The sequence below is a fragment of the Erythranthe guttata genome, chromosome 6, assembly GCF_056151865.1.
Source record: "Erythranthe guttata isolate IM_541 chromosome 6, IM_541, whole genome shotgun sequence".
NCBI lineage: Eukaryota > Viridiplantae > Streptophyta > Magnoliopsida > Lamiales > Phrymaceae > Erythranthe > Erythranthe guttata.
In genome coordinates, this window is record NC_142538.1 from 2,715,865 (window position 1) to 2,731,731 (window position 15,867).

The window sequence follows — 15,867 nt, forward strand, 5'->3', positions numbered from 1 at the left end:
CTTTTTTTCAAAATAAATACATATATATGTTATATATTTAATATAATCTTACATGGGCCTAAGTAAGTTTTAGCCCATTAAAGTGAACTATAGCGGCCCAATGGATTCAAACATAGTGCAATAAGGTTTAATGTAAATGTTACTCATACATGGGCCAAATGTTTCTTGTTATTTATGGACTTCAGCATGTAAAGAAATATAAGATGTTGATTTCTTAACTAAATTAAATCAATTATCGAAAGAAAAATAACTAAATTAAATTGAAATAGTTAATACAAATATTAGTAGTTTAATAATGATATCACAATAAAAATGATATTCAATCACATTTAAATAGCCCCCAACTCAACACTTGTACTGAACCAGGGATTTACATCTACAAACTTATATAGAGTAAACTGCAAAAACTACCCCTGTGTTATCTCGAAATAGCAAAAACCCCCCTGTGATAAATAAACTAGCAAAAACCCCCCTGTGAAATTTAGTCAAAGGCAGAATCCCCCCTAGCTGATTTTTTAGACTTGAAATGACAAAATTGACCCTCAAAATGTATTTATATATATACATATTATATGTATATTTATTCTTTTTAATTTATTTGTTTAGAAATTAAAAAAAATAGTAAACAACTAAATTGATTATTTTTTAAATAAAATAATTAAAATATTTATAAAATATAAGAATTGATTAATTGCAAGACTCCAGGGGTATTTGTGTCTTTTTATATCAAGTCAACCCTCAAATAGTTCCATAGGGGGGTTTTTGCTATTTAAATAATTTCACAGGGGGGTTTTTGCTAGTTTATTTATCATAGGGGGGTTTTTGCTATTTTGGGATTACACAGGGGTAGTTTTTGCAGTTTACTCAACTTATATATAATAAGACATTCTTGATGGACATTTTCAATTTTATCCACCATTTCAATATCTCTTACAAAATAAATAATAATTAAAAATAAAAATGTAACTCCTATAATAATAACTTCACTAAATACAAATATAAGGCCTTTGCGGGTGCAAACCAGCAGCAACCACAGCAACAGAGCCACAACTTCCAGACCCCATAGCCTCTCTCTCTCTCTCTCTCTCTCTCTCTCTCTCTCTCTCTTTCTCTCTCACCCTTTTTTATGCCATTACTCGATTTTCTTGAAAAGTAAAAAATCAAATCGTTTTAAATAATAATTTTCAACGATTTTTTTTAAAGTTTCGATATAATAATTAGAACTGGCTCCCCGTGAATGTTTGCCCGAACTGCCAGCCCGCGGGCGCGGCGTTGTTGCTAGTAAGCGTTCTGCCGTCGCTCGTGGTGACCTGAAACGACAGGCTCTGGCCGTTGATGTACGAATTGCTCTGCCAGTTTTGCCCCCAGTTTCTCGACATCGCTTGCCATCCGGTGTTGGATCCTTTAATCGAAACTGAGTGGACGTCCCCTGCACCACCGACATTCGTGACCAGCACTAAATTGAAGTACGAGTGCCCGTTGATCGTAAATCTGATCCCTCCCTTCTTTTTGCAAGGCACCCTATTAATTAGTACATACCAATTGTCAACAACTGGTCGAAAAATAACAAATCTCTACATGTAATTTTTTTGTTATAAAGATGGGGGCCACGGCCCCCAAGAAGAAATTTATCTAAATATTACCTTCGGAAGGAAACGGGAACGATTCCGGCTCGGTATTGGGCGATTTGCAAGAAAGCAGGCTCCGCCAAATCGAAATGCTGGCGGGGAGGGTTGCACCAGCCGCCGTTGTCGTTGGGGAGCGAGGGGTTAGGTGGGCAGAAATTGGTGGCGGTGACGGTGATTGTGCCACCTAGGCACCATTTCGGGTCGGAGGCGCACGATAGTTCGTAACATGCGCCACATGTCAAGCCGTTGTTGAAGAGAGCTGTGCTGAGTGCGGCGGTGTTGGTGCCGTAGCCTTGGCTATACAAGTTTCCATACCCACAAGCACCTCCTGCATTATTAAATCAATAAATTTTATTAGTAAACTAAATTGCATTGATTTTTTTCAATTATGTAAGTAATTAACGAAGGACTGAGTGACGTACCCATTGTGCCGGAAGCATCTCCGCCGCCGTAGAAAGTAGCATGGGCGGTGTCCCAACCACCGTAATCGCCGTAAGTTGCCGTCAAGCAAAATCCCATAAATGAGAAGAAAAGTAGAGAAATTATTACATCCATCACAAATTAATTATTGATGAGAGAAGGTAATATACAATGTTGTATATAATGTATTTGGAGAGATTGAGGAACTTTAAATTTGGTTGTACAAAATTGTGGAGTGAGAGGGGTTTATTTATATAGAGCAAAAATGTGAGCTAGAGAGAGAAAGATGTAAGTATTAATAAATATTTAATATTATAGACTATAGTATGGTAGAAAATGACAAGTAAGCAACAATAAGGTATGAGAGCCACAAAATCAAATAAATATATGTAATATTTATTTTATTATTTAATTAGGTTAGATAAGAGAGAGAAGGATGCACATGCATTTGTCCCAACTTGAACTACCAACTGCTAATCTTATAGACCCTACATGCACATGCAGTTCTCTCTTATTTTCTTTCTTTCATTTATTAATTATTATTGAATATTATTATTGTTTTATTTTTCTTGGGAATCAATTTATCATGTATGTATTTGATGGGTTTTATCTTACATTATGAAAGTTGTAATTTTTTTTATTTTTATTATTTTTGTGTTATTTGCTGAAGTTGCGGCAGGTTGGTATGTGGAATATTTGGCATCATTTGACTCTTTGAGATTTGAAACTTTTTAATTTAATTACTTTGAAACATTAATTAATTAACAAATTGAGATGCAAAAGTCAAGTGCCCATAAAAAATAAATTATTTTGCATTGGGTGGTGTTTAGAATAGATGATTTAATTAGGAGTCGAGTCAAATAATTATATAATCTTTCTAATTTTCTTGATGTTCTAAACTTCCAAAAACTTGATTATTTTTAGTTGGAATCTTATATTGCATGCTTAATTGTTTTGTAGTGATTGTCCTCGAGTGTAAAGTTTATATGTAAAGATAATTAATTAAAATACGAAAAACAATTGTCTTTATCTATTTGAAGTTTTTTTTTTATGATCCACTTAGAAAAGTTGAAGTAAGAAATAATTTTTTGGAACTTAGCATGTGAAATTTGCATCTAACTCAATACGTAGTACTCACTCCGTTTTTAGTTAATTGTCGTTTTTTACTTTTGTACAAGTCTCTTAATAAATGTGTCTTGATTTTAAGAAAATAAATATTATTGGACTAAAATACCCTTATTTACTAACTGATGCATGGATGGTGTTGAAGAGTTAATGCGGGCAGAATTGTAATAATAAACTGACTGATAATGTGAAACAAGAAAATTTCTTTAAAGTAACAGATATTATAAACACGGATGAAACTGAAGATTAATTATACTCAAAGTAATAGTAATTAGTTAATTCACTAATTGAGTCAAAGGTCAATTTAGGACACCTTGGGGTGTTAGTAAATTTAATTGTGGAAAACGATGAGTGTCTGAAAATTGAGATCTAATAGCCATAATTAGCACGTGTCAACTTGTTGGCTGAATTAATATGATTTGAGATATTGCTTATGAACTCTTTGTAAGAGATTTTTAAGGTTGAGACTTGAGATCGAATAATCTCATTAGTTTATATATTCATCAAATGTGTATCTCATTTTTTATTCAGCTATAATTGCCTCATTATTGTTTATAATTATATTATTGTTCTATAATTATTTTTAGACCAAAGTAGTGGCCACGCACAACAACTATAAGAAAAATTTGAGTTAATTTCCTAAATGTGAACACTTCAATGAATAAGTACTATACTAAACCAATTTATTAAAAAAAAATCCTCAAAATTTCCTCAAAAAAAAAAAATTAATAAAACAATCATTAAATTTGTAGACTATTCTCTCGTACAATAGCCCACGAATTATAAGATAAGAATTATAAGTATGTATTGAAAAAAAAATCAACATTTTTTGTTATCTTAGCTAAAACACAAAAAGATAATTCGATGATAGGGATGTAAAAGCATTTGTCGGTTATCCTCATATGAACAATTATATAAAATCATAATAATTTACAATAATATTATAAAATATAGAGTAAATTACAGCCGTCCGATATAATTTTAAATTACGAAAATACTCGCTCATGTTAGAGTAATTACAACCACTCCTTTATTTGAGAATATTTTTATATGTTCACTCTTGCAATATTAAATGTAGTAAAAACTTTCTAAATTATATGGAATCTTCTTTAGTTTGTACCTGTTTTACCTCATTCGAACTCCATGTTTTGAAACAAGATGATCGTAAGATGTGTTTCTTGTCTTATAAATATTACATTGTGGTGCATCAGAAACTGCGTGTTTTCATAAAATGAGTACAAACTAGAGAACATTCTACGGAATCTAGAAAATTTTGTTGAATTTGACATACTTCATGATTGAAGGGGTGATTATAATTATCCAAAGATAAGGGTTTTTTCGTAATTTAACCTTACATCGGAGGTGATTGTAATATACCTTAAAATATGTAATGCTATCATCTTTTGCGAATTTGCAGGTCGGCTTAATTAAGCGATAATTCCGCACATATAGTCCAAATTTACTTCACTAATCGTATCGGTTTCAACTACTAATTTATCTCTAAAAGTTTATTTTTATTTTACTATTTTACAATTTAATCAGCAATAAAAAACCGTCTTGACGTTTCCCTGCTAACACGTGGTGAGCCTAAACATCGTTAAATCATAAACAAAATTATCACTTCAAAATCAAAACGAAAGAACAAACTCACAAAGGTACAATTCCATCGTCATTAGTCCAGTTAATTAAATGATTTATTCGCTAATCTAATCACTAATCAAGATTAGTTAATATAATAATAAGAGGGCTGAAAGCAGAGTGAATATTTTGATTAAGGGGCCTACCATGTTAGTGCACATGCAATTTGCCCCAAAAGATGGCCCATTTGCATCCTTATATCATTATCATAATTTGTTACACATATAATATTAAATAATAAATATTTCTAGTATATAGGAATAAATAATAATATATTGATTTGTTAACATAGTATATATACACAACATAGTACTGTTTCTAGTATAATATTAAATATAAAATGCAAAAAATAATTGATATATAATGGAAAAATGAGATGCAATAATAATACGAGTTGATGATAATTAGGTATTTATTTATTTACTTTTAATTAATTAATCATTACTGTTGTTGGGATTTTATTCCTGTAATAATATCTGTAAATATATTTTCAGTGGCAATATAAATGCCAGTTTAGCAATGATACAAAAAATAGTTGCATTTAAGATCTATTAATTTTAACTAGAAAAGGAGGAATGTTATATATATATATATATATATATATATATATATATATATATATATATATATTAATTGCAAAAAAATTATCCGGACATTTTGCAACAAATTGCCGAACATGTTTCCGCCTTTTTTTCACTCTCTCTCTCTCTACTCTATCATGATTTTTCGAATAATAATACAATATACGACTAGTTTGAGCTCACAAGATAATTCATATGCAGGGGCGGATTCATAATGAATCTACTCTCATTGGAGTCGAAATTCCCACGCTGCGACTATCGCACTAATTTACCACTCCAGAACCAGTTAAGTTATACTAATGCATGACTTTAGTTCTGCATCTCTAAAAAATTTGAAGACTATTATAACTAATTTGTACATGTTAAATGTATGCATACAACATATGTATATATTGTATATATCACTATGGTAGACATACAATAGAAAAATGAAGTAATGATTCATCATGAAACATAGTTGAATAGACATAACACGAGCACCTAAAATAACATCCACAAAAGGCATGTGGATTTTATCCAAATGTTGTTGTTTTAGGACCAAAGTGTAGTGGTTTTCGGGTAGGGTTTTTCCTCCAATATGCCCCACTTGTTATCAAGACAAAGACTAGTTTCATTGCATTTTATTACATGGACCCTTTTATTCAATTAAATCCGGTCCAAAAAACCAAACATTTTGCCCACTTTTACTAGCCACATAAATTGTCCCACATGAGACTACTCACTCACTATTTAATTTTAATATTTATTTTTATTTTTTTAATTTTTAAATTGTTGCCTCTCCTAAATTTGCTATTTCCATGTGCAATAATGTGGGGGTGATGGGCCACAATTGGCCCCTAGTGACCTAACAAGGGAAGTTAATTTTGGGGGTCCAATATTGCAACACTAGCCTATTTCTTTTGTCTTATAAAATATATACAAAAAGTCAACAAATCGGTGTGTAGATTTAATTTCATCATAAAAATATATATATATATATATATATATAGTTCAAAAGGAGAATGTGTTTGTTTCATATATATACATTATTAGATCATTTTATACGATGAATTGGCAACATTTGAGTTGCATAGGTTAGAACTTAGAAGAGACGATTAAGTAATAGTTCGAGTCTGAACTCACTCAGCATCTTGAAAAGCAAACGGTCCTGGTTTTTTTTAACAGTAGAGATCGACTGTTAAAGATTAAAAAAAATTCTTTCGATCCACGCAATCTGGTCGTAGCTAGCAACTCGTTCTCCATAAAGAGAATGAGAATGAAAAATCTAATTAAATTGGATTGGATCGTGAATCTTACGAATGGATTTAATTGATGTAATGAAAATACGCAGTATTTTGCAAATAAAAATATATGGTCACTACTTGCACATCGATTTGATATCGAAGAAAGATACGAATGTGAGGTAGTTATTTGGGCCTTTCTGATGGTCCCCTTGCGGTTTGTTCTAATATGTTAACGTCATAGTTTTCGTAAAACAAAAATAAATTTCGACATCAAATTCTGTAAACAGACCAAAGAAAAAGAACTCTTATTACAACAACTTACAAACCGAAAACTAATCACACTGTTAAATTTAAAAAGCAAAAAAATGAAAAAAATGTTGATTAGTGATGATTCTTGATCATGCTAAACATCGTCGTGTCAGTTTATGAACAAATAAACAAATAGGTTTTTCCAGACGAGAAAAAAAAAACGAGAATTCAGAATGTACTACTGCTTTCAGTGGCGGAAACGGAAGGGTTTTCGGATTTAACGAGATTAGATTCTCTGCTGCTAATATCGAGGCCTTGAAAATGTCTTAGAGGATCGTGGTGCATTGATCCAGAAAGTTCCTGCATATTATTATGCTGGTGATTCGAAAAGCCAGCTTGAAATGCGTGAAACTGCGGCATCTGCACTGCGTGGGAGGAGTTGTTGTTGTTCGGGCGAGCTTGATGCTGATTGGAGGAGAAGAAACCGGACTGGTTGTAAGAAATATGCTGCATTGCTAAATTGAACGTGTCGGAATTAGCTGCAGATACTTCTCCGGTTGCCATTCTGAGTCTTTCTACTTCCTGCTTCAGTGCTTCGTTAAGCGCTGCAAGTGAAACAAATTTTAATTACTCGAACGAAAAATAAAGGGTAAAAAGGTAATTTTAATCAATCTGATTCTACGTACCGTCGCGTAACTGAGCTTGCTGTTCCATGGCTTGCAAACGAATCTTAAGCTCCGTATTCTCGCTACTCAGCCCTGTTGTATCTCTCTGAAAAAAGTACAATATCTGAGCTTCGAATAAATGTCGACGAACGAACATTCTAATTGGAATATAAATTTTCGACAATGCGTATAAGTTGACAAAATTAGACTATTCATGATGAAACTAGAGATGACCCTCATAATTAAAATAATCGAATTTCGGATGACAAAATTAATACGTCGAGACACTATATATAACCGTGTTTTCTTGGGCTACGTTTTTCCTAATCGAAATAATTAATTAACCGGATAATCTGAAACTGAAAATAATAATAACAATAATTAGAAGGTACATACATACCTGGAATAATGTCAATTGTGCAGAGAGAGTTGTTGCTTCAGTTTGAAGGGTTTGAACTTTTCTCTCGAGTTCCGACATGTACCGAGCTTTTCTCTCTTTCGATCGAGCGGCCGATTGTCGATTCGCCAAAATCCTTTTATCAAATTATCATAATTGATTATAACAAAATAAATAGTTGATGATGCCATACACATATATATGATGATGATGATGTTCAGCTCAAAGATCTATTTTAAGATCCAATCTAAAATCCATTGTTCAAAACAATTCAAATTCAAATGACACAATACATGCACATTATATATATATATATATATATATATATATATATATATATATATATATATATATATATATATATATATATATATATTATGTATATGCTAATTAATAAGAACAAAATTCGAAGAGCAAATAAAATAAAAATTATTAATATAAAAGATAATACCTTTTGGCGCGTTTAGGATCGAGACTCCATAGCTCAGCGAGTTTTTCGGGCGCCATAGCTTTCTTAGCTTCAATACTGCTATCAGTCGAAAACAAATTCGAACTATCCACCGAATTGCTATGCCTATGCCTCGGCCTAGAACCACCGCCGCCGCCGCCGCCGCTCCTCTCCCCATCCTCCTCCGCGGCTCCGCCGCTATTGTCGAAAACAGAGTCGCCGATTCCAGATCCGCCGGGGGCGCCGGCGCCGGCGCTGAGCTTCTCCATGTCCATGTAAGTGGAGAAGAAGTCGTCCTCGGATCCCATCTCATCGAAACCCCCGGCGGCGGCGGCGGCGTCGAATGGATCTGACGCCAGATCCAAATCCTCCGGCAGCCGGAAATTCATCTCGGAGTGGGCCCTCCGGTGGTTGGAAGGCCGCATTGCTGCGGCAGAAAACGGCGGCATTTGATTCATCGAAGAATCCTTTGGATCTTGCATTTTGTAACCCCACTGCGCCACTGATGAAATACTTGTAGTTATAAAAAAAAAAGTCGGCACTTATTTTTTGCCTGAGAGTAACTGTTTTCTGGTTCGGAGTTGACCAGAAAAAAAAAGCTAGTGTGTGTGTTTTTTACTAGGTGAAAAAATGGGGTATGAAAGTTTGTAACTGACGAAGACTTTGGAGTTTCAAGGGTGGACTTTTTATGGGTGCAATCATTTCATGTTGTGGGGTTGTTGCAGGGGATCCTGCCCCCCTAACCCGGATGCAACCATAGGTTTTTTTTTTTTTGGTTCATGGTCATTTATGTTTTTTGTTTGGAAATTATGTTTAATTTTATTGCATTTTTCTCATGCAATTTCATGAATATCTTGCTTAACTTATGGGTGTAAAATGTATTACTATGAGGTGGGCCGGAGTTTGATCCGACAAAAATCATCCGACGCTAAAATCAGCGACTTAGACAAGTAGACAGATCAAGAATTCTTGAGAACTAAAATCGTAAAAGAACACTTACCTTGAAAATACGAGTTTAGATGTGTTGTTTACAGTTTAATTAGTAGAATCTTTATTATGGTGTAATTCTAAATATGATTATGGATCCTAACGGGCTCGTATCCTTAAACTAATGAGATTGGTCAATTAGCTTAATTATTAGCGGATGGGAGGGTAAGTTTTAGGTTCTCTTTGGTAGCCCAATATAAAGAATAATTAGTGGGCCTATTGGGACTGTCGAAATAAAATAAGAATATTACATATTCATTTTCGAGAATTTTTTATTTTTTTTGCATAAAAATAGAGTTTATTTAATACTTTTTCCACATAAACCAACAAATTAATATTATTAGTCTTTATTACAGTTCATGTAAAGAAAATGACAACCCCCAATCACATGAATCTCACATTCAAAAGAGAGTGTAATTTCAAGCAACAAATGTCGGAGCACTCAACATTCCGGCGGCGTTTGCCACCAATGAACCACCGCCTGCCTCGGTGGTTCACTCAACTTCAGCCTGGCACCGTCAACTGCCAATTAATAAGAGCATGGAATTTATTAAAGTAGGCCAAGACATCATGACTTATGTAGATCAATTTGCACCAATACACGTAAAATAATAAATAAAAAAAATAATTGAAACAAATGTTACATCAATTGAAATATTTACGCAATTATATTATATGTCATCCAATTTTATGGACCCATATATAATGCCATGTTGATTTCCCAGTGCCCTTGGCCACATGTAGTCACGAGTCTCGTATGTAGTATGGATTTATTTATGTCCCCTTTTAAATAAAGTATAATATGTCACAAATTGTAGTTACAAAATAATTAATGTAATATGTCGTTTATTATAAACATAGAATTGAAACAATTGATACTTATCAAAAAATAAAAAAATAAGATTTAAATCAATTGACAATCCATATTAGGTCGAAAAAAATATTAATTAGTGCGTGTCATGTGACTTGTGAGTGTCCATCTCTCCCCTAAGCCACACGTATGGGTATAATTGTAAAACCCAGTATAAACTTAACTGCGGTTGAATGCGACTAGAGGTGTGAACGAGCCGAGGTCGCATGTTTTACCAGACTCGAGCTCGAGTCCATGCTCATTTTTTATTTTATTTTTTGTTAATATATTTATAAATGGTCGTGAGTCGGCTGATGAGCTCACAAACAACAAAAAAAAAAGCTTGATCTCGAATACTCAAGTTCGAGCTCAAACTTTTTTCGAGCTCACGAGTCGGCTGAGCTCGTTTAGCACCCGTACATGAGACTTTATGCAAACACAAGTGCTCAAAGAATTGCTTTCACCCGTCAATTCAGAGGAGGAGTGCAAGAGTGGGAGAATGATTTGGTGCTTCTTTTATTTATTTAATAATTAATGATTATTATTTATTAAGCTAATTATGATTAAAGTGGGATCAGGTACCCTAATCAAAATTCTCAAGCATTCCCCCTCCTCCCTTAACTAGTTAGCCCTCTACTAGATGTGTTGGTAAGGTTTCGTCAAGTTTGTTCTTCACAAATAACGACATCTTCCTTTCTGTACAGTGTTTTTCCCCGCACTTGATCATAAAAAATAATTTTAGAGAAAAAAAAAAAAAGACAGTTGGAGGTAGTGATTTAAGGTTTGTTACTTGTTGGAAAAGTGTGCATATGCAGTTTGGTAGAAATTCCTAATTTCAGGTACAGTGATTCACTGTGTATGAATTTCCCCCTTTTTTCCTATCCTGTTTCCCAAACTTAAGTTTGTGATTATCCCAGGAAACATTAAATAAAAAAATAATTTATTTTTTTCCTGTACTTTTTCATTTTATCTTACAAAGATTGTGAATTTTACGAGCATTTCGAGATTTGGAGGGAAAATTAAAGCTTGTGTTGATATTACAGAGATGATTTCTCTGTTTTCCGTTTCTTTTGTGGTCCGATTTGCTTTCTCATAATTCATTTATTTAATCGGAATTTGAGTTGAATTCCTAATTATTTAGATTTGAATAGTACTGTTAATTTAAAGCCAAATCCGATGGGATTCTACCAACGGCGGCACCGCTTGCTGCTGGATCCTACACCGGGTGGTGCACCGCCGATTAACGGCGGCGGAAGCCGCAGCGGCTACACCAGAGGGGCGACGAATTTCGACACTAACATGGTAATCATACTGGCAGCGTTACTGTGTGCTTTGATTTGCGCGCTAGGGATAAATTCAATCATCAGGTGTATGCTCCGGTGCGCCACCAGGATGGGCTCCGCCGCCGGGAGCGAGGCGCAGTCGGTGTTTGGGAGGAGGGGACTCAAGAAGGCGGTGCTCCGCCGCATTCCGGTGGCGGTGTATTCCTCCGGGGAAGGGGGTTTCTACACGGATTGCCCTATTTGCCTTGGCGATTTTTTGGACGGTGAGAAAATTAGGGTTCTGCCGAAATGCAATCACTGTTTTCACGTTAACTGTGTTGATGTTTGGCTGGCTTCACATTCGTCGTGCCCCACGTGCCGCCGGTCGTTGGCGGCGGAGCGGGCGGAATCCGGTGGTGGTGAGACGGTGGCGGGGAGGGGTTTGGGGATTGCGTCATTAGGTGGGCATGGTGACGCCACTGCTGTTACTAGCTCTGCTGATGAGGTGGGCTAATTAATTTTTTTTTAATTTTTTTTTTCTGTAATGTGGAAAAGAAATTAAGAAAAAATGGAATGTAATTATTATTCTTAATTAGGTACTTAATTTTAAGGACAAAATGCACGTCACCCCTATAATTTTTTTATTTTGCACTTTCCCCCTAGAAAATTAGAAAATGGATAACCCCCGTGATATGGGCTAGTTTGACAAATAACAAATAAACATAAGCCCATTAGGGTAAGCCCAATATGATAGGCCCATAATGAAGAACCCATGATGTCTTAGCTCGGTACCATGAGCGAAGTCGTCGTATGGCGCGAACCTCGGAACTACGTGGGAGTACTTTAACTCGCTAGCCCAATACCGAAATGAGGTAAGGCGAGCCCAGGACAATACAGGCCCAAGATACATGACTTGGGGGAAAAGAGAAACCCTAAAAAAGGAAAGCCTTGGAGGCCAAGCTTTCCTCATCTATAAATAAGAGAATCAACACACACACAGAGGGACGAGATTTTTACACCAATCACTATTATATTGCATATACACTTTTTCTTCTATTCCGATCACTGACTTGATCGTCGGAGCTTTCCCGCCGGGAACCCCTCCCGGCGTTGCAGGTTTATTCACCCGGAGTACGGACGGAGCTGGCTTGAGGAAGACGAAGACCTACGGACCAAATCAAGTGGCGCCGTCTGTGGGAAAATCTTGAAGTTTTGGGAAAACAGCTTCCGGGAAAAATCAGATCTACCCCCGGAAGTCCAGATCTGAGCTAAGAACGTGGAGAAAAATGCAAGGAGAAGACACGGTTACCCGAAACCTACAGAAGGAACTGGAGGCAGCAGCTCATGATACACCTGGCGCTGACCCGCCGCTTGCCTCGAGAGAGAAGTCTGGGTGCAGCCTGCTCACGCCCGATAAAGAGAGACGGATCCCTCTCTTTTCGGGAAGCCCTTCTTTTGAATTTCAGAGCGCTGGAACTGCTTCGAAAAGACCGGCTGCAGCACCGGCTCCGCCCCCTGATGAGCGCACGTACACCCGAGATGAAGTAGAAGCCATGATCACTACAGCCATCCGAAATTACGCCCAATCCCTACCTCAGGATAACCGACCCAAAAGGGACCTGAGACGCTCTCCAAACGAGGGGCGGACTGATGACGAAGGTGACAGTTATTCGGAAAATCGAAGAGGCGACAGTCATGGAGTCAGGACCGAAGTAGACAGCCTGAGACGCGATATGAACGAATTAAAGGCCCTACGGAACAGGTCAATGCGAGATCTCGTGGGATCTAGCCCTTTCGCAAAACACCTCGATGATGACCCCATACCCGCTAGCTACCGACCCATCTCGTTCGAGTACAATGGTACATCGGATCCCGCCGAACACCTAAGCCGTTTCAACAATACGGCATCACTTCATCAGCTCACGGAAGGGGTGAGATGTCGTGCCTTCGCCACCACCCTAGCCGGATCTGCTCAGGCCTGGTTCGGTTTGTTACCTGCCGGGAGCGTGCAATCTTTCGAACAATTTGCCAAGGCCTTCATGAACCAGTTCGCCAGTTCGAAAAAGTGCAAAAAAACCTCCCTGTCGTTGTTTAGCATCCGCCAGAAAGAAAAGGAAAGCCTCAGGAGTTACATCAAACGGTTTACCTCGGCTACCCTGGAAGTCCCGACTACCAGTGACGAGGTGCTCATGGCGGCCCTTTCACAAGGGTTAAGAGATGATGAATTTTTCCGAGCTCTAGCGCTGGAGCCATCACCTGATTTCGACAACTTATTAGAAAGAGCATCTAGGTTCATTAACTTAGAAGAAGCCCGCCAACAGAAAGTGGAAGAATCTCACCAAGCCACAAACGTACGGGTCAGCGAAGTAAAGAGAGGCAAGGAGCCCATGTTACCTCGCAGGGATGCCAATATTCCTAGTCGGAGTGTTGTCCCGGATGCTAAGGGATCTCGGTTCCAATCATACCAGCCCCTTACAGCTCCTCTATCCTAGGTGCTATACTCAATCGAGAAGAGAGCTGATCTTCGGTGGCCTCGAACCGCTCGCGGAGCCCCCCGTCGAGACCCCGCGCTGGGAACCTTTTGTCGTTTCCATAATGAGTATGGACATACGACCGACGATTGCGCACATTTGAAAGACGAAGTGGAACGTCTCATTAGAGATAACAAGATCGGGGATTTTGTGAAGATAGATTCACCTCGGGGACAAAAGCGTGAAGCCCAGTCCGGGAACCCGCCACGAGCACCGCCCCCACCGCCAGCGCCGAAAAGAGGATACATTCAGATGATTTCAGGGGGTCCTACGGGAGGAGATACTCACCGAGCTAGGAGGCGTCATCTCGGTAGCCTAAAAAATAATCATGAAGTTTGCCAAATCTCTACACCGAAGTATCGTCAATACCCCACTATCTCGTTCGGTCCTGAAGATGAAGCGGACCTAGACGACTTCCATTGTGACCCTCTCCTCATCACGATTAACGTTGGAGGGTACGACGTCGCTCGCGCCTTCGTTGATCCTGGAAGTTCGGTGGACGTCATATCTTACGAGTGCTTCCTACAAATGGAGCTTGATCTCCCGGTTTTCCCCGTCACCACACCGATATTTGGGTTCACAGGAGGGTCCCTGACGCCGATCGGACAAGTTAAAATCCCTGTCACTATAGGAACTCCACCTCGAACGCGCACTCAAACTGTCAATTTTGTCATCATTGAAGGATCGCCGACCTCGTACAACATCGTGATAGGACGACCAATGTTACATACCTTTCGGGCGGTCCCTTCGACCATTCATCAAAAGCTTAAGTTCCCAGTTGATGGGATGGCGGGAGAGGTCAAGGGCGACCAGACTCAATCGAGATCGTGTTATGTCGAAATGGTTAAGATAGCAGAGAAAGGCCGACGCGATACCCTCACCAAAGAAGATTTGGGAGACGAGAAGCGTCCCCGAGTTGACCCCGAGGATAAGACTAATCACGTACAACCTATGGACGAATTGATGATGATTGATCTCGTCCCCGGGATGATGAAACAAACCCGGATAAGCAAGGATCTAGAACCATCTCTCCGAGACGAGCTAATAGCGTTACTACGATCTAATGAAGACGTCTTCGCCTGGCAACCAAGTGACCTAACTGGTATCTCACCTCGTACTGTTGTGCACAGGCTCAATTTACGGCCTGAGTGTAAACCTATCAAACAGAAACGACGGCACTTCGGTACCGAAAAGGACGAAATCATACAGAAGGAAGTGCAGCGACTTCTGGAAATCGGACACATCCGGGAAATTCAGTTCCCTACGTGGCTGTCCAATGCGGTGTTAGTGCAAAAAGCCAATGGCCAATGGCGAATGTGTATCGATTTCCGAGACTTAAATAAGGCTTGCCCGAAAGACGATTATCCCTTACCTCGCATAGATCAGCTTGTAGATGCCACCGCTGGATGCGAACTACTTAGTATGATGGATGCCTCGCAGGGATACCACCAAATTCCGCTAGACAAAAAGGACCAGCCAGCAGTAAGTTTTGTCACCGCCACGGGGACTTACTGTTACGTGGTGATGCCTTTCGGCCTAAAAAATGCAGGAGCCACGTATCAGCGATTAATGGATAGGATGTTTCGGGCCCAACTCGGACGCAACATTGAAGTTTATGTTGACGATATGTTAGTTAAAAGCAAGAAGCGCTCTACGCATCTCGCAGACCTAGCCGAAACCTTTGCAACTCTTCGTTTATATGGAATGAAGTTAAACCCTGCTAAATGTGCGTTTGCGATACAAGCGGGAAAGTTCCTGGGATACGTTGTTAATCGGGAAGGCATTAAGGTAAACCAAGATAAAGTTGAGGCCGTACTTCAGATGACACCTCCTCGTTCTATTAAGGAAGTCCAGTCCTTGGCA

The 15,867-nt window shown here is 38.0% G+C and overlaps 3 protein-coding genes across 4 annotated transcripts; 1 reads left to right on the forward strand and 2 right to left on the reverse strand.

The window, feature by feature from the left end:
* Positions 1 to 288: 288 nt before the first annotated feature.
* On the reverse strand, positions 289 to 2,400 carry LOC105977787 (expansin-A8). Its single transcript, XM_013003168.2, has 4 exons — positions 2,051 to 2,400; positions 1,644 to 1,956; positions 865 to 1,521; positions 289 to 383 (listed from the first exon to the last, which is right to left on the reverse strand). The coding sequence occupies exons 1-3, from the start codon at positions 2,181 to 2,183 to the stop codon at positions 1,218 to 1,220; spliced, it is 750 nt and encodes a 249-aa protein (XP_012858622.1). The 5' UTR covers positions 2,184 to 2,400; the 3' UTR covers positions 289 to 383; positions 865 to 1,217.
* A 4,477-nt stretch (positions 2,401 to 6,877) lies between these two features.
* On the reverse strand, positions 6,878 to 9,198 carry LOC105977952 (Basic-leucine zipper (bZIP) transcription factor family protein). Its single transcript, XM_013003353.2, has 4 exons — positions 8,378 to 9,198; positions 7,930 to 8,062; positions 7,551 to 7,635; positions 6,878 to 7,469 (listed from the first exon to the last, which is right to left on the reverse strand). Exons 1-4 carry the CDS (start codon positions 8,854 to 8,856, stop codon positions 7,093 to 7,095), a joined length of 1,074 nt encoding a protein of 357 aa, XP_012858807.1. The 5' UTR covers positions 8,857 to 9,198; the 3' UTR covers positions 6,878 to 7,092.
* Positions 9,199 to 10,788: 1,590 nt separating this feature from the next.
* LOC105977429 (RING-H2 finger protein ATL74) lies at positions 10,789 to 12,065 on the forward strand. Of its 2 annotated transcripts, XM_088819419.1 has the most exons (3): positions 10,789 to 10,911; positions 10,970 to 11,050; positions 11,363 to 12,065. In XM_088819419.1, the coding sequence occupies exon 3, from the start codon at positions 11,388 to 11,390 to the stop codon at positions 11,985 to 11,987; it is 600 nt and encodes a 199-aa protein (XP_088675545.1). In that variant the 5' UTR covers positions 10,789 to 10,911; positions 10,970 to 11,050; positions 11,363 to 11,387; the 3' UTR covers positions 11,988 to 12,065. The 2 variants fall into 2 exon arrangements, with proteins under 2 accessions (XP_088675545.1, XP_012858193.2); XM_013002739.2 differs by lacking the exon at positions 10,789 to 10,911 and having other exon boundaries at positions 10,968 to 11,050; positions 11,353 to 12,065.
* The last annotated feature ends 3,802 nt before the right edge of the window (positions 12,066 to 15,867 follow it).

Bases quoted from the DNA above. Each gene is read 5' to 3' on its own strand.
- LOC105977787 (XM_013003168.2), bottom strand. From the start codon at position 2,183: ATGGATGTAATAATTTCTCTACTTTTCTTCTCATTTATGGGATTTTGC. The intron at 1,957-2,050 runs GTACGTCACTCA...TTAATAATGCAG, and splicing joins AGATGCTTCCGGCACAATGG to GAGGTGCTTGTGGGTATGGA. The intron at 1,522-1,643 runs GTAATATTTAGA...ACTAATTAATAG, and splicing joins GTTCCCGTTTCCTTCCGAAG to GGTGCCTTGCAAAAAGAAGG.
- LOC105977952 (XM_013003353.2), bottom strand. From the start codon at position 8,856: ATGCAAGATCCAAAGGATTCTTCGATGAATCAAATGCCGCCGTTTTCT. The intron at 7,636-7,929 runs GTATGTATGTAC...TACTTTTTTCAG, and splicing joins CACAATTGACATTATTCCAG to AGAGATACAACAGGGCTGAG. The intron at 7,470-7,550 runs GTACGTAGAATC...TTTCACTTGCAG, and splicing joins GCAAGCTCAGTTACGCGACG to CGCTTAACGAAGCACTGAAG.
- LOC105977429 (XM_088819419.1), top strand. From the start codon at position 11,388: ATGGGATTCTACCAACGGCGGCACCGCTTGCTGCTGGATCCTACACCG.